Source organism: Bombus impatiens, unplaced genomic scaffold (assembly GCF_000188095.3).
Source record: "Bombus impatiens unplaced genomic scaffold, BIMP_2.2 scf_1445, whole genome shotgun sequence".
Classification (NCBI taxonomy): Eukaryota; Metazoa; Arthropoda; class Insecta; order Hymenoptera; family Apidae; genus Bombus; species Bombus impatiens.
The window spans coordinates 260252-284693 of NT_177864.1; the positions used below are offsets into that span (position 1 = coordinate 260252).

The 24442-nt window shown below is 35.3% G+C and overlaps 8 protein-coding genes across 21 annotated transcripts in view; 5 read left to right on the forward strand and 3 right to left on the reverse strand.

The window, feature by feature from the left end:
* Positions 1 to 339: 339 nt before the first annotated feature.
* Positions 340 to 5953, reverse strand: LOC100741802. Of its 4 annotated transcripts, none has more exons than XM_012392580.3 (4): positions 5811 to 5952; positions 4433 to 4694; positions 1746 to 2620; positions 340 to 1376 (listed from the first exon to the last, which is right to left on the reverse strand). In XM_012392580.3, exons 3-4 carry the CDS (start codon positions 2614 to 2616, stop codon positions 832 to 834), a joined length of 1416 nt encoding a protein of 471 aa, XP_012248003.2. In that variant the 5' UTR covers positions 2617 to 2620; positions 4433 to 4694; positions 5811 to 5952; the 3' UTR covers positions 340 to 831. The 4 variants fall into 4 exon arrangements, with proteins under 4 accessions (XP_012248003.2, XP_012248004.1, XP_012248002.2 ...); XM_012392581.3 differs by having other exon boundaries at positions 340 to 1379; XM_012392579.3 differs by lacking the exon at positions 4433 to 4694 and having other exon boundaries at positions 340 to 1379; positions 5811 to 5953.
* Positions 5954 to 5999: 46 nt separating this feature from the next.
* On the forward strand, positions 6000 to 11589 carry LOC100749422 (NPC intracellular cholesterol transporter 1). Of its 3 annotated transcripts, none has more exons than XM_012392537.3 (12): positions 6000 to 6585; positions 7951 to 8197; positions 8371 to 8441; positions 8525 to 8740; positions 8809 to 9386; positions 9469 to 10092; positions 10157 to 10284; positions 10362 to 10523; positions 10587 to 10857; positions 10934 to 11055; positions 11131 to 11296; positions 11382 to 11589. In XM_012392537.3, the coding sequence occupies exons 1-12, from the start codon at positions 6401 to 6403 to the stop codon at positions 11405 to 11407; spliced, it is 2796 nt and encodes a 931-aa protein (XP_012247960.1). In that variant the 5' UTR covers positions 6000 to 6400; the 3' UTR covers positions 11408 to 11589. The 3 variants fall into 3 exon arrangements, 2 of the variants coding, with proteins under 2 accessions (XP_012247960.1, XP_012247961.1); XM_012392538.3 differs by having other exon boundaries at positions 6442 to 6585; positions 7951 to 8236; XR_004462774.1 differs by lacking the exon at positions 11382 to 11589 and having other exon boundaries at positions 10587 to 10856; positions 10932 to 11055; positions 11131 to 11245.
* Positions 11548 to 12401, reverse strand: LOC105681628. The gene is made up of 3 exons (XM_012392540.3): positions 12198 to 12401; positions 12005 to 12086; positions 11548 to 11924 (listed from the first exon to the last, which is right to left on the reverse strand). The coding sequence occupies exons 1-3, from the start codon at positions 12264 to 12266 to the stop codon at positions 11596 to 11598; spliced, it is 480 nt and encodes a 159-aa protein (XP_012247963.1). The 5' UTR covers positions 12267 to 12401; the 3' UTR covers positions 11548 to 11595.
* LOC105681627 (N6-adenosine-methyltransferase catalytic subunit) lies at positions 12395 to 15234 on the forward strand. The gene is made up of 6 exons (XM_012392539.3): positions 12395 to 12538; positions 12623 to 12784; positions 12903 to 13101; positions 13171 to 13677; positions 13757 to 14557; positions 15037 to 15234. Exons 2-6 carry the CDS (start codon positions 12625 to 12627, stop codon positions 15059 to 15061), a joined length of 1692 nt encoding a protein of 563 aa, XP_012247962.2. The 5' UTR covers positions 12395 to 12538; positions 12623 to 12624; the 3' UTR covers positions 15062 to 15234.
* LOC100741561 (rho guanine nucleotide exchange factor 3-like) lies at positions 15179 to 21217 on the reverse strand. Its single transcript, XM_012392563.3, has 6 exons — positions 21080 to 21217; positions 17193 to 17360; positions 16702 to 16949; positions 16260 to 16623; positions 15726 to 16154; positions 15179 to 15634 (listed from the first exon to the last, which is right to left on the reverse strand). The coding sequence occupies exons 2-6, from the start codon at positions 17256 to 17258 to the stop codon at positions 15221 to 15223; spliced, it is 1521 nt and encodes a 506-aa protein (XP_012247986.1). The 5' UTR covers positions 17259 to 17360; positions 21080 to 21217; the 3' UTR covers positions 15179 to 15220.
* Positions 17017 to 18924, forward strand: LOC100741920 (RNA exonuclease 4). 4 transcript variants are annotated; one of them, XM_012392566.3, is made up of 2 exons: positions 17017 to 17141; positions 18051 to 18924. In XM_012392566.3, the coding sequence occupies exon 2, from the start codon at positions 18064 to 18066 to the stop codon at positions 18877 to 18879; it is 816 nt and encodes a 271-aa protein (XP_012247989.1). In that variant the 5' UTR covers positions 17017 to 17141; positions 18051 to 18063; the 3' UTR covers positions 18880 to 18924. The 4 variants fall into 4 exon arrangements, with proteins under 4 accessions (XP_012247989.1, XP_003494047.1, XP_012247988.1 ...); XM_003493999.4 differs by lacking the exon at positions 17017 to 17141 and adding an exon at positions 17324 to 17488; XM_012392565.2 differs by lacking the exon at positions 17017 to 17141 and adding an exon at positions 17698 to 17949.
* A 16-nt stretch (positions 21218 to 21233) lies between the features above and the next one.
* On the forward strand, positions 21234 to 23688 carry LOC100742039 (senecionine N-oxygenase-like). Of its 3 annotated transcripts, none has more exons than XM_003494000.4 (8): positions 21234 to 21357; positions 21626 to 22059; positions 22153 to 22291; positions 22366 to 22627; positions 22703 to 22806; positions 22872 to 22959; positions 23019 to 23182; positions 23270 to 23688. In XM_003494000.4, exons 2-8 carry the CDS (start codon positions 21866 to 21868, stop codon positions 23576 to 23578), a joined length of 1260 nt encoding a protein of 419 aa, XP_003494048.1. In that variant the 5' UTR covers positions 21234 to 21357; positions 21626 to 21865; the 3' UTR covers positions 23579 to 23688. The 3 variants fall into 3 exon arrangements, with proteins under 3 accessions (XP_003494048.1, XP_012248006.1, XP_033179899.1); XM_012392583.3 differs by having other exon boundaries at positions 21240 to 21357; positions 21843 to 22059; XM_033324008.1 differs by having other exon boundaries at positions 21262 to 21357; positions 21862 to 22059.
* Positions 23689 to 23935: 247 nt separating this feature from the next.
* The window catches only part of LOC100742161 (membrane-associated guanylate kinase, WW and PDZ domain-containing protein 1), a 7443-nt gene continuing 6936 nt past the window's right edge, over positions 23936 to 24442 (forward strand). For 2 of the 4 annotated variants that reach the window (XM_024371625.2, XM_024371627.2), the window contains exon 1: positions 23936 to 24144. The gene's annotated coding sequence lies outside the window, so the exon portion shown is untranslated. The remainder of the gene's footprint in view (positions 24145 to 24442) is intronic. The other 2 variants (XM_024371626.2, XM_033324004.1) reach the window with 1 other exon arrangement.

Below are 24442 nucleotides of genomic sequence, written 5' to 3' on the forward strand. Positions count from 1 at the left end.
TAGTAATGAAATAATAAATGAAAGTAATAATGAACCGAAATTTTTAGATCTCCAGTCAAAATTTCGTCGAAATCGATGCGTAACACTTTGCTCGGCTCGCCCATAAATGGACAAACCGGTTATTCATTTCTGTGCCATGATGCACGCCTTGCGGTGCAGTAAAGTCGCGGATGTCATTCCTAATTCAAAATTCAAGGCTCGTCTGAACATACATAACTGGAATATGGTCCGAAGATTACTGTACATTTGTAAGCCTTTTCCCGCTCGAAGAAAAAAGAAGACGAAGAAGACAAGACATTCAAAGTACGGTAGTAGAGGAACTAAAGAAATACTCTATAATAAAGTTTCAACGTTTTTGTATTTCCCAATCGCATCGTTTATAATCAAAGCCGCTACTACTAATCCACTTGTGGTCGAGTAGTTTATTAGAAAAGTAAAAGTAGCTCGATATCATTGGTAATTAATCTTACTATCCGCGAGTTGCACACCCACGCGGATGCGAATAGGGTCGTAGGTAATTGACCCGCGAAAGTTTGCTTCTCACGTTTAGCCACTCTCGTCGCGAGAGACGTTTCACTGTCACCTTCTCCCCATTGATATCTCGTGATGGTCTACCGCGATTTTATGTAATTAATCACTCGCTATAAACCACCGACTGCGACAGAGAATCATTTCTAAGAGAAATCACTCTCTGTTCTACACAATCTTACGAGCATTTCCCTCGTTAATATGTTACACGAAATATGTACAAGATTTCTAGATATCCTTTCCATTTCATCTATTACCCATTCGATATCCACATTCAATAAATTAATAAAATCAATCATAATTCTAACACTCGTCTGTACTCGCGTTCCTCTTCCTACGTTTCTTCTCGTAACATTCCACGGCTTTCTGAACTTGTTCTAAATAATCCTGGATCGTGTTCTCCATTGTCAATTCTCTCGAATCCGACCTGGACAGAGACCTTTTCTGCACGAGAGCCGTGAGCATCAGAGTGACCACAGGGAGAGTCATTCCCAAGAGAAACGTTGGTGTCATGATATTCTTCAGGCCGTGTTTCTTGAATCCTCGATACAATTCTCCCCAGATACCGTCCCCTTCTTCTTCGTGATACTTACCTAATTTGCCGTACAGATGAGGTTTTATTTTGCCCGTTTTGGCGATATAATTGTAGTAATAAGGATCATAGGATTGAGCGTATAGCTGAGAATAGTAAACATCTTTGGCTGCCGGTGGATGATCAACTTCAGGGAACCAAGCACTAGCGTCTTCGTACGGAACCGGTGGATTGCTGATAGGTGGTGGCCCACGATGAAATCCCGGTGGCTTCGTGTAGATTACTTCAACGGGTGGACCTTTCTGCTTGAACGGCACTGTTTGAGAAAGTCAATTGCAAAATTAGTTGCTAATTAAAGTGAATATTTATCTCGAGTGAAAATTATCAATTACGGCATTGGATAAGAAAACTCTCACAAATTCCCTAATTAATGGCCTCTCTTACAATGCGAATTGCGTTAAGAGAAATTTCCCTAAATTACAGGATTTAGTAATCGAGATACACTTCTCGATTGCTAAACCCGTTTCACCGTCATAGTTGACGTATCTCGTGTTAATTAGCAGATTCGATAAGATTCTCAAACATCCAGAATATCCGTATAAGAAAGTTTCCTTCACGCGCAGCTTAGTCTTGTTAATTCCTTGTTAATTAATTCTCGATTACGAACGCGTTAGTAATATATCACCTGGAGGAACCGGTCCGGCGTAGAATCCTGGACCACCCCTGGATTGCGCATAGGGAAACGGCTTTCCACGCACCCTTCTTACGCGTTGATACCATCCAGGATAGTAGACGTCGTTCCTTGCCTGAATTCCGGATGCGTACGGTTGTAACATCTGCTGTTGCTGCATCAGTGACGCGGTTGCCGGATTTGACATAGTCGAACGAAGATCCACCGAGTTCACAGGCGTACCGTAGGTCGGTTGATTAACTGGTTGGCCAACTGGAAAAGTTTGCGGCGCCTGCCTTTGTTGCATGAGTTGCGCAGTCAAGTGTTGGTTCACTGGAGAAGACACGGTCTCCTGATTAACACGTGTTACTGGCTGTTGCGTTAATTGCTGTTGATTGGCGATCATTGCTTTGGCATTTTGAGGGATTTCTCGACTTTGTAAATAATGGTCCAGAGACAGACGTGATTCCTCCGGCGTCTTCGAATTAAGAAAAGAGTTCAAGGCAACTTCAACGTTGTTGACGGAGGCGATTCCTTGATTGTACGTATTCCCAGACAGATGACGACCCGATTGAACGATCCTCTGTTGCTTCTCAAGGTCCGACCACGTATGATTCACTGGATGATCATCGATGGAAGTTTTTATCGGATTTGCATATTGAGATGAGTTTTTAACGTCTGAGAATAGTAGATGAACGTTTTGAGGAGATTCTGCCGAAGCGTCGATCACGTCCACTGTGGTTTCCTGTCGTGCTGCAGTTTTTTCGGAGAATCGTGATTCCACAGCCGTGTACTCGGTATCCTCCGTCAACGGGTTACCCTCGAAATTCAATTGACCGTTGGCTAATCCTATCACGAGGACCAACAAGATCGTTGCCGCGTTCATGATTCTGGAATTAATGGAAAACCTACTGACTCTCCGACATTCTGTCGAGTCCAAATTCCTATACGTCGTGAAATACATAGATATTTTCATCTATAGAATTCGATATAGAGACCTTTACTCCTTTAGAAGTTTGTCGATTGACAGTTTCAATTTGCGTTCATAGTTAGACCGATTAGTAAGCAAGAAGAACTACATACTCTCGAATCCTTCCACTTATATGGCTGCTGGTCAAAGTGAAGAAAGAAACTAGTTATGCAGAAATGTTCACACCGATGTCGTTACGCGTTTAGAATGATTATCAACCAACACCTTTCTTCTGTTATCTATTCTACTTTTCAACAACTTGTTCTTACTTTCGTGTGAGAAAAAGAACTGAACAGTGTCTCGTAATATTTTTATTACTAATACCGCGTTGCTGACTCGAATTGCGATTCAATTAAAAAGTACGAGCATCGAATAATCGACACGGTAAAAGTAGACGTACCGATATAGTCGTACAATGTACATTCATGAATCGACCGGCACGGGTTAAAGACTGGTGTAACACTTTCTTCGGTCAAGGTGAATGCAGCCACGCTGACATGAAATACGCTTCCATTAATCGTTTCCCGATGAGAATACTTCCTCTACCACGTTGTTAAGATTACATACTAGTGTTTCTTCTATCGTCCAAGTCTTGACAGAGTACCTTGCCCGTAAGACGTTTAACGATTTATCCAGAAACTCATGTATCTTTCATGCTTCTATTCGAGAAGATCGTAAATACATGCAGGAAGCATGCGGAATATTTGAATTTGGCGTAATAAGCCGGCGAATTATGAATCGAGACATTACCACAGGGCATGAAACGCAAATTTTGGATCGTAGGATGCTAGCTATAGATAACTCAAAGCCGATCTTTAAAATGGAATTTTTAATGAACGTTCGAGAGCTCGGTGAAAAAGAGACGATGAATCACTGAAGAGAAAACTATCGAAATGTATCGGATGAAACGGCGGAAAAAGTCGTTCGGAGAGAGTGGCTACGTTTAAAAAGCAGTCCACGTGCGTACACTGCTCTTCATCCAGAGTTCAGGGTCATCTCTCAATTTTTCCAATCATTTTTTTTTTCTCTTTCTACTTTATCTGAATCGACCAAATAAGAAAGATCGCCAATTCCATGTTCGATAATCTTCTATTCGAAATAAAACAGAGATAAATAGAGGTTCTTCCGCCTATTTATACTCGTATCTACGCTGTCGAATATTCTTTTTTATTGGTCTTTAGTAACAGTTATTAATGGCAATCTTCGAAACCAAGACATGGAAATTTTGTGGCTTATCTACAAAAAGTTGGAATTCTAATCCGCGAGACTTTCTAAAAGACCGTTAATCCATTACGAATTCAACTATTGGCCGAAATTCGAAAAACGCCTTGATTTCTTTTCCGCCGGTTGACAGCGACCGTTGACACCATTCGTGAAACGTGTGCTTTGTCAGACTTGAAAAGCAAACTAACTTTTCAACGTCGGAATACATTGAGATCGTGCTGCATAGATCTCTCCAAGATCGTTCATAGGAACGTACATGGAAAAGAAACAGAAATGCCGTGTACCGTGAATGATAACTATTCGACGGAACTGTACACGAAAAACGAAACCGAGCTGGTATCGCATAGTTAATTCAATTATTTCGTGGAAAATTCTTAGAAACACAATACTTGTCAATGTATGTCAATTTATCAGCAGTCGAAGATGGAATTGTTTCGAGACATATTAAATCGAATTGTAACATCGAGTCAAGTTAAACTAGAAACGTATAAAAATTATTTTTACTCACACAGTTGACAGAAAACGTTCCGGACGTTCGAACACTAAATTTTTCGTCCCGTCGCAAGTTTCTCAGTTACGATCGAACATCGAACATCGAGCAGACCGATCCGGCCGATGTAGCAAATAGCACGCGAGAGGAGACCGTCCATCGGTCCGACTGGAACCAGGAATACTGAAGATCCACGGATCCGATGAGAAAGCCATTCACTTCGACCACGCTCCCTACCTTCTCGTCGAGCTTGTAATCCCGACCCCTTGTCGTTCGTTACCTGGATGAAATTGGTGTTAAATCAATCCGTATTACTTTCAATTCGTCGAGCGGCCTTCCGGGACCATTTTCAATCTTTTCCCTGAACAATGGTCCCTGTTCTTTTGTCACGAATGTTCGAGGAGAAAGTGAACTGCGAGTGGAAGTCGGGCAAAGAGCGTAAAACGATCCCGAGCCAGTTACCGTACGACTAATTAGGATTCTCCGATTGTTTGACACGCCTATATAGGGAGATCTATTTTTATTCGTGAATGAAAATATTTTTATTTTGTTTTTATCTTTGCATTTCGATAACAGTAGTAGAAGGTATCTAACACTGGTAGAAAATGTTAAGAGCGTTTCAAGGTTATCGATATCTTTAACTTTTTCATCATTTTCTATCGTCATCACGATCGTACCTTCTAATTGTTAAACGACAAGGTCTTGAGCAACAACATCGATGAAACGTGTAATTGTGTAGCTTACAATCGTATAATCTTTGAGAAATGTCGTTCTTCCGCAATTGCGGATGCTAAATCACTTTTTCCGCGATCATTCGAGCGCGTACGAGTCGCATGAGTCTCGACTAGCTGTGCACTACGGGAATAACAGTCTCGAAGAGAAGAACTGATGGTCGATTGTTATGGGAAAATTAATAAGTCGGATCGAATGCACCATTTTCATTAATCCTGTTTCCTCGATCTATCCACGAACCGTGGAAGATCCGAGGCTATCATCGAGCGTGAAAGAAGCAGTTATTGATGTAACTATATATGTAACGCTGCAACGCAATGTAAAACAATTTTACGCTTCTATTTAAATTACAAGTTTCTCTTTTCCCCAATTTGCAGCATCGTGGAGACTTTTGTATCGTGCAACTCTCGAAGAAAAGCGTTAATTAATGGAAGAAGTGGGTCAGCTGGAGTAGACAGTACGTTGTTCCGTAGATCGGGTATAAACGCGATACGAAGCAAACATCGGAGGATTTCTGTCCAAACACAAGCAAATCAAACGATAGTTTAAGCATTTTGTTTGTGCTGGCTTTCGAACGATTGCTCACAACGACGCGACGTCATTGTAGATGCAAGTCTCTCGTCGACACAAATCTCGGAAATTAAACATCTCTTGGACTACTTACCTGACTCGACAAAAATTACTCTGGTTAGAGATCGTGCTCGCGTCGTACTACTTTATTAGCGCATTACGCTCGCGCTATGGATTTTAGAAAAAGAAGCAATAGGGCAAAAGATATAATGAACACCGTCTGATAGCGAGATAGATCGCTGCAGCTAATTCTCTTTCCCGACACTCTCGATACGTGGTCCACAATTATGCTAATCGACCCGTATATATCTCTTCTCCGTGCATGATCAGATAATTCCAAGATGAATGCAAAACGCTCTGGAACGAACAACTTGCGCCAAACGAGATATTCTTCTATCGAAAGTTCAAGATCGGCGAGCGTGTACGAGATTGCCACCTGTAACGTGTCAAAAGAGGAAAGCAGTGGTAAGGTCCTTTTGAAGGATCGTTCGTACAGTAGCGAGAATTCTCGAGTAAAACAAATGTCGAGAAGCGTTGTAAACGAACAGTCACGAAGACAATAGGAGGGGTGACCGACGTCCACGCTCCTCCTCATCCTCCCGATGGCATCAGCCGCGATCGTGCAAGCGAAGCTCCGGACCGAACGTTATATAATTGTGGCAGATTACTTCCAGCGTTGGTCACATGCATGCTGCCACACTGTGTGCTTACAAACGTTCTCCCGCAGTGGACATTCGACCACCGAACGACGTAAGCGTCGCAGCCACGAGGATGGAACAGCATCGAGGAAGAAACACTGGGATCACGTGGAAACGTCTCAAAGATCTGCTGTTAGATCTTCATTTAAATTCAGATCGTGTGTTTTATCGGTGAGTGCACGCATCATTTCCAATTGTTGATCGTTTTCGGGGCGGGGGGTGGGTTTTCCTGGAGACGTTTCGATTTGGGGTGCAATAAGATATTCTTCTAGCTTCTTATACTTTTCAAACGAGGATTTTGCGCGTTTTCGTCAACTTTTATATTATTCCACCGATTTTCGTAATAATACATCCGATACATTGAACCTTTTTGGAAAAAATATCTTCTCGCGTTTACAGTTGAATTTTACGACTCGTAAATTATTCGTGGAAAGGAAAAAATAGATCGGATGTCGGCAAATTGAACATGATCGCGTTCTTCTGTCGGAAGTGCATTATCTCCGTTTTCACGGTGCTCGTGATGCGCGCCTCATTTTGCATTGTCACCGAAACGTACCATGTTTAGTCTGGTTGAAATAACAGGTTGTCTCGGAATGAATTGACATTAAAACGTGCCTCCGTTAACAACAGTCTCATACGAAGAAGTTAATTGTCACGATAAAATCTACGACGATGGCGCATTTTTTATTAGAGTCCTATACGATATAAATTTAGTAGGAAAGTTCTCGTTCTTTCGAAATATTTCACTTTGTAGAGGAATTTATATCTCGTATAAATTCAATTCAAATGTGATTTGTGATTGTTGGTCGAATCGCAATTAGGATCAATCAATCTCCACGCGCCATAGAGTATGTTTTCAATAGGTAATTGCTCGAACTATGAAAACATAATAAATCTCGTTGTCGAATAATGACATTAGTGGCGTCGAGTTTCGGGGCTTGAACCTTGTACAATTTAATCCACTTAAGGTGAGATCATCGCGACCCTCTTAATTAGCTGAATCAAGAATGGTCGCTTTCGTTCCACGAAGTGGCCTATATTAGCTCATTGGTTCCTCTGGCGCCACCCTCTGCGTTTTCTTAATATTTCTATTAAAGATCATCTCTCTCGTTATCCAATTATAAGAAGGAATTTTTTTCTACTTAATCGTTCGTTATTTACCAATTAAACTTTGTGTAATGCCTCGACGAAAAGGAGTAAAACCTAAAATTGTTAATTTGGTACGTGAAATGTTGTTTCTAAGTCGATGCAAGTGTTTCAACGTACAAAAATTCCTTTTAAATCAAAGTAGCTTAGATTTCAGCTTGCTACACGAGTTATAATACTTAACGCAGCTCTACAAAAATTATCTTAAGCTTCTCAAATGACACTGTCTCCACAATATTCTCTTGCAAAAAATGCTTCGTCCACAAAATAAAAAGTACTTTCCATAATTTACTTTTTTTTTTTTTTCTTCGAAATATATGACTACTTACTATCTTGTGTCCCTGTGGAAGACGTTGATAAGAAAAAAGTGGTTTTTTCAACTTTCCCCAGTATTGGTTTGAGTATTGGAAAAAGACCCTGGCTGTGGCTGTTGGTGTGCTTCTGTATAAATTGTATCTGCGCACCTGGATTGTACTTCTGGAGGGAAGAATTCGACGACATCGAGCTCTTCGTGCCCGAAGACTCTGTGATACGTAGCGACGCCGCCTGGGTGAAGACACACTTCCGGGACGATTTCCGATACGAAAGTATCATCGTCACGGCCCCCAACGTTTTGGAGCCGGAAGTGCTGCGCTCGGTACATAGGCGATCATGAATTATACGAGTATCTACGAAGGTTCTTTTCCACTTTAACGCATGATTCTTGTCAAAATTTGTCAAGACTCACGAGATTTACCTAACACTTGGGATCTGTGAGCTGAACCTCCGTTAAATTAAGTCGGTTGTTGAACCGTGTTTCCTTTCTTTCAGATTAGCAAGATAGAACAGACAGTAAAATCAGTCATAGTGAACAATAACACCTGGGAAGATGTGTGTGCAGGGTAAGATATAAATGAATTAATCTTTAATCACTTGTTTTTTATTCTTGACTCGAATAGTAAATAAAGATCATATCGAATTACAGGTACTTCACGTGGTTCAACATGGACAACACGACAGACATCTTCAACGATCTCGATGTCACTACAGACATCCTGGTCGAATTGAACAACACGGTGCTAAAAAATGGATGTATATATCAATCCATCATACAACTTTGGGAAACCAGTATAAAGAAGGACGTTCGTAATTTGACGAAGAAGGAGGTGCTTGAGGACGTGACCAAAGCAATCAGGAACAAGTAAGTTTCGAAATAGAGAAAGGACTCGACATTTCAACTCAACTCTTATATCACTTGATCTGTTGCAGGATCAACGACAATATCCTGCTGGATATTGCACCTCTGCTTTCGGGGATATTCTATGACAAGAAAGGTCGAGTTAAAGGTGCCAACGCAACTATTCTACATTGGTTGCTGAAGAAATCTAATCCAAATTCAGCCAACTGGGAACTAGAGTTCATAAATCGCGTTCTCCATTCGAATATCACGTTTCCTCCAGGAATGGAGGTATATGCGATAGCTTCGCGAAGTTATTTAGACTCCCTGCATCAAATATTGAACAGTAATCTGACGGTGTTATGCTGTGGAATATCTTTGATAGCAGTCTACGTAATGGCGATGATCGGTAAATGCAACGCGCTAGAACAACGAATTTATCTTTCAATAATGGGGGTGTTCGTGGTTGGTCAGGCGATTTTGTCCTCTTACGGAGTGTGTTACTACTTGGGTTACTCATATGGACCTATACATTCTATCCTTCCGTTTCTACTTCTTGGTATAGGCGTCGATAACATGTTCGTGATCATGCAAAGCCTGGAGAATCTCTCAGAGACCGATCAGTCTACGGATATTCCGATACGCATTGCTAAAACTATGCAACAGGCTGGTACGATGCTACATTATGTCATATCGTTTTTAGTATACACAGCGTAGTTTCTTCTTATTTTTTATTTTACATTTTTTTTAAGGTATGTCGATCACTGTGACATCCTTCACGAACATTATCGCGTTTGCCTTTGGCATTACAACTGTGATGCCTACTCTCAGATCTTTCTACGCATTCGCCACATTAGGGATTTTATTTTTATACATATATGAAGTTATATTCTTCGTGAGCTGTCTTGTATACGATGAAAAGAGGCTCGAAGCTCGCAAGGACGGTTGCTTCTGCCGACCCAGATTAAACTGGAAACCCAACGAATGTAGTCAGAGAAACACTCAACAGATTATCTTCGAAAATTATATCGGCCCGGGAATCACCAAGATCACAGCAAAAGTAATTATCCTATTAATCACTGTCGGCTTCCTGTGCGTTAACACGTGGGCAGTATTTCAATTGGAACAAAATTTCGACCCACTTTGGTATTTGAATCAAGACTCCTATCCGATTCAGTTTAACAACAAATTGAAACAGTATTTTCCAAAATATGGAAAACGAGCCGCAATTTATATGACCGGCGTAGATTACTACGAAGACCGTGAATCTCTTTCTCAGCTGGTAAAAGTTCTAAAACGTAATCGGTTCATTAACAATAGCACCCTCGAGCCATGGTTTATTGCCTATGAGAAATGGCTGAATGTTACTGGTAAAGGTGAGGCTTGATCTTGAAGTAATGCGATTTTAAAGATAACTCAATGGCAAAATTTTTATTATAGGTGATATTGAGAGCAAAGAAGAATATTATAATATTTTGACGGAATATTTACTTTTGACGAAAGAAGGTCAAGCATACATAAAAGATATCAATTTCGATAAATTGCCGGCTGGAGAATATAATATAACGGTATTAATAAACTTTTCTGTACAATGTAGTTGTTCAATAGCTGTACGTCTCAAGGGATTCATTTTTATTTTTCTCAGACGTCGCAAATTCCTATACAACATGTTATGATTAACACAACATCGGAACAAATACAAGCGATGCAACTTATCAGGGAATCGGTTCAAGCAACGAATTTCTCTCATGGCCAGGATTATATAGCAATATTCTCGCCTGATTACGTTTCATGGACAGCAAACAAAGTAAAGACCCTAATCTTTTTTGTTTAATACATATTATACAATCTAATCATTACCTTTTTGTAGGTCATAGGAGAGGAATTGATCAGGAATTTAGGTCTAGAAATAGTGACCATCGGCGTAGTAATATTGATGTTCCTTAGAAACTTACGAGCATCATTTTGGGTGATTTGTTGCGTATTCTTTACACTTGTTGACTTACTGGGTACCATGTACTTTCTAAATTTGACCATAGAAATGTCCTCGAGTATCATGATTCTATTATGTGCGGGGCTGGCGGTTGACTATGCTGCACATATGGGATTAGAATTTATACGCGCAAAGGGTAGCAAAAAAGGTAAATAACGAGTTCTTTAACGTGCGAGATTGAAGAAAAGGATTATTACATGGATATATGTAAATGACATTTACAGAACGTGCGATAGCGACGCTTTCTATTGTTGGTCCAGCTGTATTTAACGGAGGTTTAAGTACGTTCCTAGCATTCGTTTTGCTAGGTTCTAGCGAAGCTTACATATTCAATACCTTCTTTAAGGTATTCTTAAAAAATTTATCTATTTTTATCAATAAAATTCTGTTAGAAAATTTTATAAGAATTGTACCATTTCAGTTATTCACATGTGTAGTGATATTTGGTCTGTTTCACGGTCTGTTATTTTTACCAGTAATCTTAAGCATAGTCGGACCTGAAGAAAGAGTAAGAAAAGAAAGAAAAGAAACTGTAGTAAGAGAACACAATGGATATTGTAATGTTCCTTTATCTCAAAGTGAGAAAGGTGATATTTTATAAACAAAATTAGAAGCTACAAAATATTTATTTCTTTCTTTAATGATTTTCTACAATGATTTTTATTTCTTTAGAAGCAGGGACTGGAACTGCCAAATAAAATTTGACAATGTCTCAAAGACTGCTTAGATAAGTATTTGATTAGAAGATTCTAGAATATAAATTGCAATTACAAGCAATGCACATGTACTGTAAAACAGTAGTTTGTATATTCTTTGTTGATCTGTCCTTTTGTAAGAAAAAAAGAGAAAAAAATAAAAATGTACCCTTTAAAATAATAAATCCTAGTTATCTGTTTCGTCTACCTCTGACTTCTGTCCATTCATCTACAACTTGCATACCATCAGATGTTTCTTCTTCTTCAGAACTATCATTTTCTATAGCACAAGAGGTTTGAATTCTTTTTGCAGGTTCATTTGTAACAAGCCATGGTTGTAATGGTGGCAGTTTCGCAAGCTCTATCGTTACCAGATTTTCAGTATTTTCAGTACAATAACGATAAAACTTCAATAATTCTTCTGCAACTTGAATTGCACTATCGTCTTGAAGTTCTGTATTGAAATGCTCATCCATGTAATCTTCTAATTCATTGGCAATTTCACTACTATTCAGACCTTCTAGGGATAGAAAAATATCAAAAATTAGTCATAAAATAATTAATATCAAAATATAGTACAAAATAAATGAGTTAACGAACCGTTTATGTACATAACCTCTGTCATGTAAAAGCAAAAATCTATAGCCATTCCCTTTGCACCCATACCATGTTCCACTGCCATCTAATAAAAAGATATTCAGTAAATATAAAATGTAAAAATATTTATATATATATATATATTTGTATTTACATACATATATTTTATTGCAGATTTGAGAAAATAGATATTTACCCTTAAAGCAGTCCAATTACTGAAAATACGTTGTATAACCGAAAGAAAAAATTCTTTTGTATTTGACATTTTATTTGCGACGAGAAATCCTTAACAACACTTACTAATAAAATTAGTAACGATAATTAATCACGATTACCTATTTAACACTACCCATCTTGAGTTGGCAAATCAGCCATGTGCTTTTAACGTTTCAGGTACAGTTAGGTCGTTAAGACCAGGTTAGATTTTACATTGTAAAGTTGCTCGTAGTTTATACGTTTATACATACATATATGCTGAAATTTTTAGATAAAAATGTATTTCTAAGTATTTTAGACAGCTTTTATCAGTATTATAAGGTAAATATTCATTTTTTATTATTTAAATATAAAGAATAACATGCAAATGGTTATATATTTTCTCCTAAATAATTTGTCACAAAGATATGTCAGACGCTTTTGAAGAGATACAGGCAATTAAAATAAAAAGAAACAGTCTACGAGAGAAATTGCAGAAAAGAAAACGCGAGAGACATGAATTATTTACTCTTACTTCTACAACACCAGTATCATCCTCCTTGACAAATGAATCACCTCTTTCTAATGGTAATTGAAGTTATTCCTTTTTTATTTATTTCTTTTCATATATTTGAAATTGAATCTTAAATATAATTTTATTAAAGTTTTATTTAAGTGTTAAAAGTAAGATACAATTCTTTGTCAGATTCAATGGGACATTCACATCGATCCGACCACAGTGAATATGAAAGAGACGTGTTATGTATTCTACATGAATCATTACCTAATTTACCAATTACATCTGCAGAACTAATAGATTTACTTCGTAAAAATCTTAATGCAGATGTATCATCTCCAGATATTCACAAAATTTTGGAAAAGCTTGCAGCTCAAGATATTGTTAAGTTAGTAAGTTTCTGCATCATCCCAAATCAGAACTTCATATGCAGATAGATAATTGAATGCTTTTTCAGAATCAAGGAAGTAACGGAAAATGGTGTTTTTGGATATACAGTATTGTCAGTGGCAGAATCACAATCATCATATCAGTCTCAATCAGATGACACAGAAAATCCAGAGAGTGCAGAAACATCTGCATCTGAATTGAATGACTATGTACCTGCAGAGAAACAACCCAAATTAGATAAGAAAAATACAGAGGATATAATGTCACTTATATCAATGCCTACTATTAGAGAAAAAGAAAATAAGAAGGTTGGAGAACAAATTTTAGATTTGTTATCAAAGCAAACATCTAAGGAGAAATCACTAGCTGAAAGATTTCGGTCTCAAGGAGGAGCACAAGTTATGGAGTTTTGTCCTCATGGTACAAGAGTAGATTGTGTCAAGTTAAATGGTGGACCAGGATTTGCAGAAAAGTGTAAAAAACTTCATTTCAAAAAAATTATTCAAAGTCACACAGATGAATCTTTAGGTGACTGTAGTTTTCTTAATACTTGCTTTCATATGGATACATGCAAGTATGTATTCTAAATGTAATAATTTTTAATTATAATGTAAAATCACTTCTTTGTTTTATTTAAATATTTTATTGTATAGATATGTTCATTACGAAGTGGATGGGCCAACAACTCAACAAAAGGAGTCAAACGAAACAGACAATGCAAATAATAGTGCAGTGAATAAAGGTTTAACAGTAGATAGTAAAAATGGTAGTAGTACTGCATGTCCACCTCCTAGCGGATCATTAGGTAGTGAATTGACTCTTTATCCACCACAGTGGATACAATGTGATTTACGTTATCTTGATATGACTGTCCTGGGTAAATTTGCTGTTATAATGGCTGACCCTCCATGGGACATACATATGGAATTACCATATGGTACCATGTCAGATGATGAAATGAGACAATTAGGTATACCTGCTCTTCAAGATGAAGGTCTCCTATTTTTATGGGTAACAGGGAGAGCAATGGAACTTGGTAGAGAGTGCCTACAATTGTGGGGATACGAAAGAGTAGATGAGATCATATGGGTGAAGACTAACCAATTACAAAGGATAATAAGAACTGGCAGAACAGGTCACTGGCTAAACCATGGCAAAGAACATTGCTTAGTCGGCATGAAAGGAAATCCGAGAATTAATCGTGGTTTGGATAGCGATGTTATAGTAGCCGAAGTTCGTGCAACCAGTCACAAACCTGACGAAATCTATGGAATCATCGAACGTATGAGCCCAGGAACAAGAAAAATAGAATTATTTGGTCGACCACATAATGTTCAACCTAATTGGATCACATTAGGCAATCAAGTAGATGGAGTTCACTTGATTGATCCACAACTTATTAAAGCCTTTAAAAAGCGTTATCCAGATGGAAATTCAATGAAACCTAGCAAACCGTAAGCATTTTAGACAATATAAAATAAGTGGATAATTATTTTATTACAAATGTTATAAGAATGGAATTGTGTTTAATAAAACTTGAATATAAATTCTCGATTTTCATTTTTTTATTCTGTTTTAAAATATCCATAAAAAAATAATTCCATTTTTAAATACATAAATGTGCATACATATATAAATTGCATTTACAATTACATTAATCGATCCCCATTTTTTCTTACAATTAATATCAGAAATATTTGTACAGATTTATTAAAGGTATTTAGTTCATATCTTAACTAGTATGTGTTTACATTTATATATATATATATTATTATTATCTTCACATTAGCACCTCTATTACATACTTAAATATATGAATATATATATATATATATATATATAATTTATATATTTTACATTAATACTATTTACTTTAAAATATATAAATAGTACATAGGTAAGTACACATGTTAATATATAATAATTCTTTTAGATTGAAACTGGAATGTGATCTTTAAAGCGTAATGAAATATGAGCGAATTTAACAATAATTTATGATACACACAGATGTTCCTAGTATGATTGATTCAAACGTTTTTTTAATGGATCTAAATTATATTTCTATTTATATATGATAATGTATGAACATAAAATAATAAATTCAAAGTTGTCTAATGTTAAACAAAACCAATGCTGCTGCTACGCTTCTGTTTTAAAAAACTCCTTTTTAATGTTAATGAAAAATTATTTTCACTTGTTTTATTCATAGACAATCTAGTAGATCGATTTGTTTTTGATGGTGTTAAAATTTCCTCATTTTCTTTTTCACTGATGTCAATTACGTTTTGTGATGGACCAATATTGCATTTGTAAACTTTACTAAATGAATCAATCCAATGTCTTTTTCCATGTTCATCTTCTGTTATTAAAATTTGATCTCCAATTTTAAATCCATAATCAAACTTTTCATTTGTACTTATGCAGATTTGTTCCTTGAGTATAAAAGGACAAAATAAATTGTACCTTTTACTTGAAGATCTTGTTCCACGAGTTATTGCAAAGCCAGTGTTAAAAAGAAAACACTGAAATTTCTAAAAATCATCATTTTTTTCGCATGTATATATAAATTTGTATCCGTTTATTTACACATAATTAATAGAATCATTTACAAAATATTCTTACCATTCCCCTTGTATCTTTAAGCTGCCCTTGAGTGATTAACTCTGTTGCATTTTCAATGCATTTACTAGGATCATAATCTAGTTTTACATTAATTTTTGACTGAGCCAATTTGCATTCTGCATCACCCATGGTTTTATCTATATTTTTAAGTAAATTGGATATCAAATCATATGCTTCCTTTAAGGATGTTTGATCTGTATGTGTTGCTACTGTATGCTTTAATATTTCCTTAATCAATAAAGGGTATTTAACAATTCTTGATCTTGCTACATCTATATAAGTCCACAAATCTATTGAATGAGGAGATTCTAAACGTTTTTTTAAAAAAGATTGAAAACGTTTGTTTGTCAACCTTTTTTCATCTAACAAGTGTTTTGCCCATATTTGTGTTCGGCACCTTTCCAGGTATGGGTTTGTTAATGTTGGAATCTGAAAAAATTACGATAAAATAAATATGTAAGTTTGTAAACTGTGTTAAACATTCAATTTAACATTTGTTTGTTCAAACATTCAATAGGATTGATTATAACTAACCCAATTTAATATTGTAGATCCAACTGTTTCTGTAAATCCATATTTATCTCTTAGACCAATTAATTCATTTCTCAATCTATTATGTATTTCAATGAGTTGTGTTATATCTCCAAAAACTGTAACTAATTCATCAGAACTAAAAATACTACTAGATATCAGTGGTTGATAGTAAAAATCTTTGAGAACACATAAGTCATTAATGAATACATTTTCTCCACAATACAATTCATAAATTGCTTCTTGTCTTTTCACTTCTTTTCTGCTTAAAACATAATTAGGTTTATCCTTGATATTTGTATTTGCTATATCAAGTACCCAACTTCTGAGTGTAATATTATTGGAGTTTTCAATATTATTTTTGTGCCTAAGAAATAGAGTTGAATTAAATGAATGAAATATCCTTGAATTATGTTGAAAGTATATTTAATAATGTTTTTTATACTTTTTCTTTAATGTTCCTGTATCTGCTTCGTTATTCACAAATGGCAAGTCTGGTGTATTTGGTTGAATCGTGAAAGATCTATGAAAATTATTTCCTTGTTGTTTACTACCTAGAGTAGAAGATGAAAAGATGCTACTGGCCACTTCTGTAATTCTTCTTCTTTTTTTCTTTTTGCCTACATCTGATTCGATAGATATGTCCATTGAGTTGATACTAATAGCATCACTTTTTGGACGTTTTCTTGTTCGCTAATTTTTGAGTAGAATGTCATTTATAATTATAAACACCAACAATATACAAAAGTAACTATCAAATAAAAATGTATTTAAAAATCACTGATGAACCATCAGTTAAAATAAGCGTAAAAAATCCATGATATAATTCATAAAATTAAGAAATAAAACACTTATAATGTCATCAAACATCTACTAAACTAATAGGTTAGTGAAGCTTCATATTTAAGATATCTTCGACAATACGTAAAAACTTACCAGCCAAAATTTTTTTCGAGGTTCTTGAAATACATCTTTATTTGTATTGTTGCTATCATCATACATTTCCCCTAAACTTTTAAAAGCTCACGTATAATTGAAATACACGCAGTTATTCATATTCCATAAGAGATAACTGATGAGATAACCGTTGGTGTAAATGTAGGCCTTTGAGAAGAACAACCCATTAGTTCAAACTTTACGAGTGTAAACTCTTAAATACTTTCTATTTATTCTAATATAATGGATACTTTCACTCTCATATTATATATTATCTTTATATTATTTCTTATGTGGTAGGAATTTTTTCACATTATTTAAATTACTAGAAGCGTTATTTGGTAGTTAATTAACCCTAGCTTTCCTACATTTACTTTGTATTTAATTCGTAAATCTATTTTCTACATTTAATTTGTATTAAAATATTTCCTTAATCTCTAACATTGTTGAATTAAAAAGGAAACATGCGAATGTAAATTTTTCTATAGGTTTCCGACAGTCTTTGTTTAATTATATGCATTGGAGAAGGAGGAAATAACTGAATCCATTTTCAAATGTATAAGTGTTTTGTATTGTGCCGCCATATCTACGTTGACATATTATCTAAAATTTTACAAATACTTTTACTAAAAATTTGCTTATTTTTGTATTAGTTGAGAAATAGATATTGTATGTTTTATTATTCGGTAAAAAATTGTTTCTTTTCGGATATTTATATTTGTCTTTAAACACGTGTTAAATGAAGAGGTTAGGGCAGGTAACTTAATATTTAAAAACAAATACCTAGTATATTTATATCCACTTCGTATTTACATTCTTTTTTATTGATTTATTAATTTTATTAATTTTTCTTTTCAGGAAACACATTTCCATGGAACGGCAATGCAAACGCCGTTTTAAGAAATCTATTAATACGCAAACTATGAATACAAAGGATAAAAAAATTGATCAATGTATGACCCCACACACAGAGCGTAATGCGTCTGGTCGAAATTGGGAAATGTTTAAAAATTTAGTACTTCACCCATCACCATCAGGTTCAGATTCTACTGATAAAGAAAATGTTAATAAGAAATCTCCACATCAAAAGTCAAGAAAAAAGCATTATTCATCTGCATTGAATGTAGATCATATGTCACGTAGTGAGGAAGAAATAGTTTATGATGAAGATAAAAAGAAGCTAACAAAACAGATAGCAATAGATTGTGAAATGGTTGGCATTGGAGATGGCAGTGAAAGTATGTTAGCTAGAGTATCTATTGTGAACCGTCATGGTTTTTGTGTTTATGACAAATATGTAAAACCAAGAGAACCTGTTCAAGATTATAGAACTAAAGTTAGTGGTATTAGGCCTCATGATCTCCAAAATGGAGAAGAATTTCAGATTGTTCAGAATGAAGTAGCAGAAATTTTAAGAGGTCGCACTCTAGTTGGTCATGCATTAAAACATGATCTTGATGTACTATATCTTTCTCATCCAAGGAAATATTTACGAGATACTTCCAGATTTAAAACCTTCAGACAGTTATCTGGAGGGTATACCCCTAGTTTGAAGAAACTTGCACATGAATTATTAGGCAAAGAAATACAAACAGGGGAACATAACTCTATCGAAGATGCAAGAGTTGCAATGCAGTTGTACGTGCTGTACAAAAATATGTGGGAATCTGAATTTTATTCTAAATGATAATTTATACTGTAATGAAGGATCTATCTCTATTATCTATCTTTTAAATACAAGATTATAAAAAATACATAGAGAATAGGTTTATTTTATATAAAATAATTTTGTATCAGACATTTGGATTTATCTTATGATTAAATTCAATAATAATATTCACATTTTATTTTATAAATTTTAAGTCTACCTATACAGTGTGCCTGTTTTATCCATATGTGACTAGATATTTTTGAAAATATGCAAGATATGTAATAAAAAATAAATGATAAATATAATAAAAAAGGTTTATTTAAGAGCTCAAAATGATCATAGGCCCTTTCAAGGTCATTCCATGATCACATAAATATCAGCAGTACATGTTTTCTAATATGCTACGACTTTTACCTGAACCATTTTTTCGTATTTTGTATATTTTTCAAAATATTTAATTGTATATAGATAAAACGTAAACATTGTATATGTTTAATTAAAACTGTAATTTATGTAAATAAAATACTGTTATCAGAATGTACAAAAAGGGGAAAAATATATTTTCAGAATATATTTTCTTTTTGATAAAGATTTTACATGATTATTTTATTTTTTCAATGCCAATTATAAATAATTGAATTACATACAGATGCGTGATTCATAAATATTTGCGTAATGAGAACGATAAGAACGAAATCTATAATTTTTCACTATCATTGTTTCTTATAGTGATTCTATGAACGAACTTTTATTAACAAAATATTCAAATATTCAAACATGCAAAAAATACCACAGTATACAGTACTAGCTTATTTTTGTTTTCTATTATCAGAGGTGCTCAATCTTTACGTCAATTCGGCTCTTTTTTCCTTATAAAGGAAGAAAAAGAATCTGTATAAAGTATAAGCCAAATCGTCCCAAACATAAATGCCAATGTAGAATTATTCCATCACCCTTAGTGGATATCGCAAATTAATCTTTTGCACTCGGCATATTTCTCATTTCTCTATTTGTTTCTTTTTTCCTACAATGTGGAGGCGAAACTTCAGGGAAATATATATTTCTACAAAATTTGGAGCTTGTGTAATTTTGTGCTATATAATCACCGATAATCTCTTTGTGTCCCCTTAGGGGAGATATCCGAGTTGTTTGTTGAATTTACAGCGTATCCTTAGAGGAGACAGTCGAGTATGAAGAGTTAAAATTCGTGTCGGACGGTATAATTATTTAAAAGTCAAGCTTTGTTGGCAAAGTGACATTCGAACAATTTTCCTTCGACTTTAGAATACAAATACAACTGCCCTTTCTTGAACGAAATATATGGAGTATGGGTAAATTGAAACATGATGACAGCCTATTATGGGAACATATTACATACATCAATCGAAAATCCTATTCTTGGTTTTAGCGACCCTCCTATCAGCATCTGGGCTTTTTATTTGATTGATATACAGGTACAATAAAAAAGGAATTAAAATATTTTGTGGAAATTACCATTAATACGAATCATTATTTGTTGATCGAAGTTACGATTTGTTTTAAAATTTTGGTGGTGCAAAAAAGATTTCCCTCGCATGAAAGATATGTTACGAGAGGAAAACGAAGAATTAGGAATTCATACAAGCGATGTACTGCGTAAAAAGCACTTTCGTTTATTGTTAAGTAAATGGGTGTGTATTACAAGCATCTTGCAAAGACCGCAGAAATCGGTGCAATGACTCCGATCATTACAAATATTCATAAAGATTGTTTTATGAATTTTGTAGATGATTTCGTAAATTATGGGATCTATAACTATAGGTCAACAAAGTCATTAATGACTATCCTATCCGATGTTAAAAATTTGATGTCACGGCATAATGTAATGTTTAAATTTAAACGCGTTGATTAAAAATTCGATCGTCTGCAATGCTGTTAGAAGTGAAAGATGTTGTTGTAGTGTTTAAAGTCGTTATTAACTCTTGTCCCTTTTATCTGTTATATGTTTGAAAGTATGACGCGATAGTGGGAAAATGAAATCGATTGTTGAATGTATTTTTATCAGACGGCTTTCTTTCTTTTAGAAAATTAATTCAAGCTTTTTGTATATGTAAAAGCTAAACATATGTATATAATGGACATGTACTAAAAATATATTACAAAAAATAAATGTTATATATGATTTTGAAAGCGACTGATCACATGACGCCACGAAAAGAGTTATCATCTAAAAGTAATAAAAAAAAAACTCCTTTACCGTTTCAAAGTTAATGCAACAGCACGTTTCCAAAGAAGGAGCAAGGTCGCTGATCGTCGTTACTTGCCATAGCTAGAATTTTATATACACATCTCTTATATAGTATACATACAGAATACATGACGACCTTGTTATCAGCATCAGCCACTTTTTGAACGATACACTTCGACTTTCCGTATACTGATTATTTCACGCTTGATCACTTCATATTTGTTCGCTGATCATAATACACGAGTACTGCTAGCAATTCAACACGCGATTATTTGATTTTTCCTCTGGTAAGTAAATCGTTACATCAGTCAACATAACTCGCATTCTACTAAATCAGAATAATCTACAAATTCAAATCGCGCTTTCTATTTACTTCTCTCAAATATGTATATTGCGATATTTTACTACATTCTATTGCAAGCATTTTTACGTCGATTGAAATATGTTTTACTATCCAATGCAAGAATGTCGGTAGTAACGAAAGTGTTCTGTAAGAGAAAAAAGAAGAAACGTTCACGTTCGTTACTTTCAATCGTTGCACCTTTCCATTTGCAGCTTGGCCGGGTCTACTAGTACACTACACGATATCATTAACGATTAAATCTGCATTTTCAATCTCGTTAGATATCATTTTTGGAAGTGACAAGTGACACGTGCGTCAAAAACTACTTTTTATATCACCATTTGGCTGCTATTGAATCAAGACAGAAGTCCTCGAAAGAATAAGAAATTACAGGTGTTATCCAGAACAAGTGCATTTCAAAATTTCCAAGTTTTGCCGAATTCTTCAGAAATATGAAGATCGCCGTGATCGGTGCTGGATCAGCTGGTCTTGCTGCTTTACGGCATTGCACTTCCGGTACATACGACACTGAGGTAATATGCTACGAAAAAACTGATCAAGTAGGCGGTACATGGGTTTACAGGGAAGAAACTGGTTTAGATCTATACGGTCTACCAATACACACTAGTATGTACAAAAATTTAAGGCAAGTCAACTATAGAGTAATACTAAATTCGCGATAAACTGTTCACTTATTGTGTTATTTTTAATGATGTATTCGATTGTTTGCACTACATAGAACGAATCTTCCGAAGGAAGTTATGGGGTATCCTGATTATCCTGTTCCCGATACTCCCGACAGTTATTTGACTCGCACGCAAATACTTGAATTTTTAAATTCTTACTGCAATCATTTTAATCTTCGCCAGTATATCCGGGTATTTAATCATTTTTAAGAATATGAATTATGTTGTTTATTATTGCAGAAAATATTCAAGAGTATATTTTGCAGTTTTTTCATAACGTGGAATTAGTGGAGCCATCGACAGGGGACCGGAAGTGGACGATTAAAGTAAAAAATCTAGAAAAAGATACTGTCTTAACAGAATCATTTGATGCAGTTATGGTGTGTAATGGTCATTACTTCGAACCCAGTACGCCAAATTTAAAAGGTCAGCAGACTTTCCAAGGGCAGCAATTGCATAGTCATGATTATAGGATGCCGGATATTTTTACCGATAAGACTGTACTTGTACTTGGCGCCGGGCCTTCCGGTATGTAATATTACCTGCGGCCTTTGGTTTTTGTTGTAAAATGCCTTTTTAATATTGCTTTTATGAAAACAACAGGAATGGATTTGGCTTTGGAAATATCAAGGAAAGCCAAGCGTGTAATTTTAAGTCACCACCTGAAGGATCCTATAGGCACTGTATTTCCTGAAAATGTTGTTCAGGTAACCGATGAAAGGCAAATAAAGCACACATGTAAGAAATCTTATTTCAATTTTTATCTTTCCAGAAACCAGATGTAAAAGAAGTGACTGAACACGATGTTCTTTTCGAAGATGACAGTAAAGAAACCGTGGATGTGCTTTTTTATTGTACAGGTAATTATCGTCCAACTTTATTTATAAAACGATAATTTAATCTTTCTTTTCGATCAAAGGGTATAAATATAGTTTCCCCTTTTTGAGTGAAAAATGTGGAGTACGGGTAGATTCCAATATGGTGACACCATTATGGAAACATTTAGTATCGATCGAAAATCCCACCCTGGCCTTGGTTGGTCTTCCCTTCTATGTTTGCGCTTTCAGCATGTTCGATCTGCAGGTGCGTCTGAAAGAAAAATTGATATTGTAACGTTTTTTTTTATCGTATGAACTACCTTAGTATGAGTCACTTATTTATTGATCAAAGGTCCGTTTTATCTTGCAATATTGGTTTGGCAAGAAAGACTTTCCTTCTAAAGCGAATATGTTACAAGAAGAAGCGGAAGAATTTGAAAACCGCAGAAAAGAGGGCTTGGAAAAAAGACACTTCCACATGATGGGATTTAAGCAAGGCCATTACTATGACGATTTAGCAAATACTGCGGGAATAACACCATTGCCACCGGTTCTTACAAAATTGCACAACGAAAGCAGTACGCGCTTCTTAGATGACCTGGTGCATTATCGAGAAAGTAGATATAGGATCATCGATGACTATAATTTTATTCAGCTTTGAAATGATATATTTTGTTCGCAATAAAGAATAAACATTCTCCGATCTTATACAATTAATATAAAGATATTTTGTGCTGAATAGATCCAATTATAGAGATTATATAAAACAGACTGAAAGTTACATTCTTATCCTATTTTATAATATTAACGACGACATGATAGATGAATTGTACACTTTTTTGTTACGTAATAATATAATAGTAAATCAGAAAAGATTTTTTACATTAAAGTCAGTCATATTTCGTACATTTTCCTAAAATAACTTGAATCCTGCTGAATTCATTTTATAATTGAATATCGCGCCATAAATTAGTGCATAGTTCAACCGCGAGGTGATGTCTGAACGCAGACGTTAGTTAAATGCCTCGGTTACGTGCGGTGCAGGGTGCAGTATTGTGTGTGATGTAGCTGTGTGACGGACGCGAGTACGTTTCACTCCATTATCATTTCGAAATGATGAGCATTTCCGCGGTCCCGAAGTGATTCAGTGTTAAAATATTTCAGCCCGTTTTTACGGCTGAGCCACGATGGTTGAAGCCATCGGGAAACATATCGAAAGAAATCAACGTAAGTAAATCTCCGTGTAAAAAAGTATCTACGGAATAGATGTTTCCCTGGTTCGTGCTATCGTTATTTTCTACTTGCTGAATTTTGTGCATCCTCGATTATGCTTATATACAATTATACAGCGTGATATTGAAAGCAACGTATCGTTGCGCAGAAGAAAAGTAGAAATCCTTTTGTCGGATCTTTCACCGTGACAAAAAGTTTTATTTACGTCGACGAGTCGGCGACGTTACTTTTCTAGATAGAAAGTTGCATTCAATGATGCGCGATATGTGGGCTACGCACAGGCTCTCTCGGG

Excerpts from the sequence above, each read along its gene's own strand:
- LOC100741802 (XM_012392579.3), bottom strand. The coding sequence starts at position 2,616 with ATGAACGCGGCAACGATCTTGTTGGTCCTCGTGATAGGATTAGCCAAC. Across the intron at positions 1,380-1,745 it reads CGCCGGACCGGTTCCTCCAG|CAGTGCCGTTCAAGCAGAAA; the intron begins GTGATATATTAC and ends GACTTTCTCAAA.
- LOC100749422 (XM_012392537.3), top strand. The coding sequence starts at position 6,401 with ATGCATGCTGCCACACTGTGTGCTTACAAACGTTCTCCCGCAGTGGAC. Across the intron at positions 10,524-10,586 it reads TTTCATGGACAGCAAACAAA|GTCATAGGAGAGGAATTGAT; the intron begins GTAAAGACCCTA and ends ACCTTTTTGTAG. Across the intron at positions 11,297-11,381 it reads TTTATCTCAAAGTGAGAAAG|AAGCAGGGACTGGAACTGCC; the intron begins GTGATATTTTAT and ends TTATTTCTTTAG.
- LOC105681628 (XM_012392540.3), bottom strand. The coding sequence starts at position 12,266 with ATGTCAAATACAAAAGAATTTTTTCTTTCGGTTATACAACGTATTTTC. Across the intron at positions 12,087-12,197 it reads GTAATTGGACTGCTTTAAGG|ATGGCAGTGGAACATGGTAT; the intron begins GTAAATATCTAT and ends TCTTTTTATTAG. Across the intron at positions 11,925-12,004 it reads AGAGGTTATGTACATAAACG|AAGGTCTGAATAGTAGTGAA; the intron begins GTTCGTTAACTC and ends TTCTATCCCTAG.
- LOC105681627 (XM_012392539.3), top strand. The coding sequence starts at position 12,625 with ATGTCAGACGCTTTTGAAGAGATACAGGCAATTAAAATAAAAAGAAAC. Across the intron at positions 12,785-12,902 it reads TGAATCACCTCTTTCTAATG|ATTCAATGGGACATTCACAT; the intron begins GTAATTGAAGTT and ends ATTCTTTGTCAG. Across the intron at positions 14,558-15,036 it reads TCAATGAAACCTAGCAAACC|ATTGAAACTGGAATGTGATC; the intron begins GTAAGCATTTTA and ends TAATTCTTTTAG.
- LOC100741561 (XM_012392563.3), bottom strand. The coding sequence starts at position 17,258 with ATGTATGATGATAGCAACAATACAAATAAAGATGTATTTCAAGAACCT. Across the intron at positions 16,624-16,701 it reads ACAGGAACATTAAAGAAAAA|GCACAAAAATAATATTGAAA; the intron begins GTATAAAAAACA and ends TCTATTTCTTAG. Across the intron at positions 15,635-15,725 it reads TTAAAGATACAAGGGGAATG|AAATTTCAGTGTTTTCTTTT; the intron begins GTAAGAATATTT and ends GATGATTTTTAG.
- LOC100741920 (XM_003493999.4), top strand. The coding sequence starts at position 17,436 with ATGGATACTTTCACTCTCATATTATATATTATCTTTATATTATTTCTT. Across the intron at positions 17,489-18,050 it reads TTTATATTATTTCTTATGTG|GAAACACATTTCCATGGAAC; the intron begins GTAGGAATTTTT and ends TTTTCTTTTCAG.
- LOC100742039 (XM_003494000.4), top strand. The coding sequence starts at position 21,866 with ATGAAGATCGCCGTGATCGGTGCTGGATCAGCTGGTCTTGCTGCTTTA. Across the intron at positions 22,060-22,152 it reads AGTATGTACAAAAATTTAAG|AACGAATCTTCCGAAGGAAG; the intron begins GCAAGTCAACTA and ends TGCACTACATAG. Across the intron at positions 22,628-22,702 it reads ACTTGGCGCCGGGCCTTCCG|GAATGGATTTGGCTTTGGAA; the intron begins GTATGTAATATT and ends TGAAAACAACAG.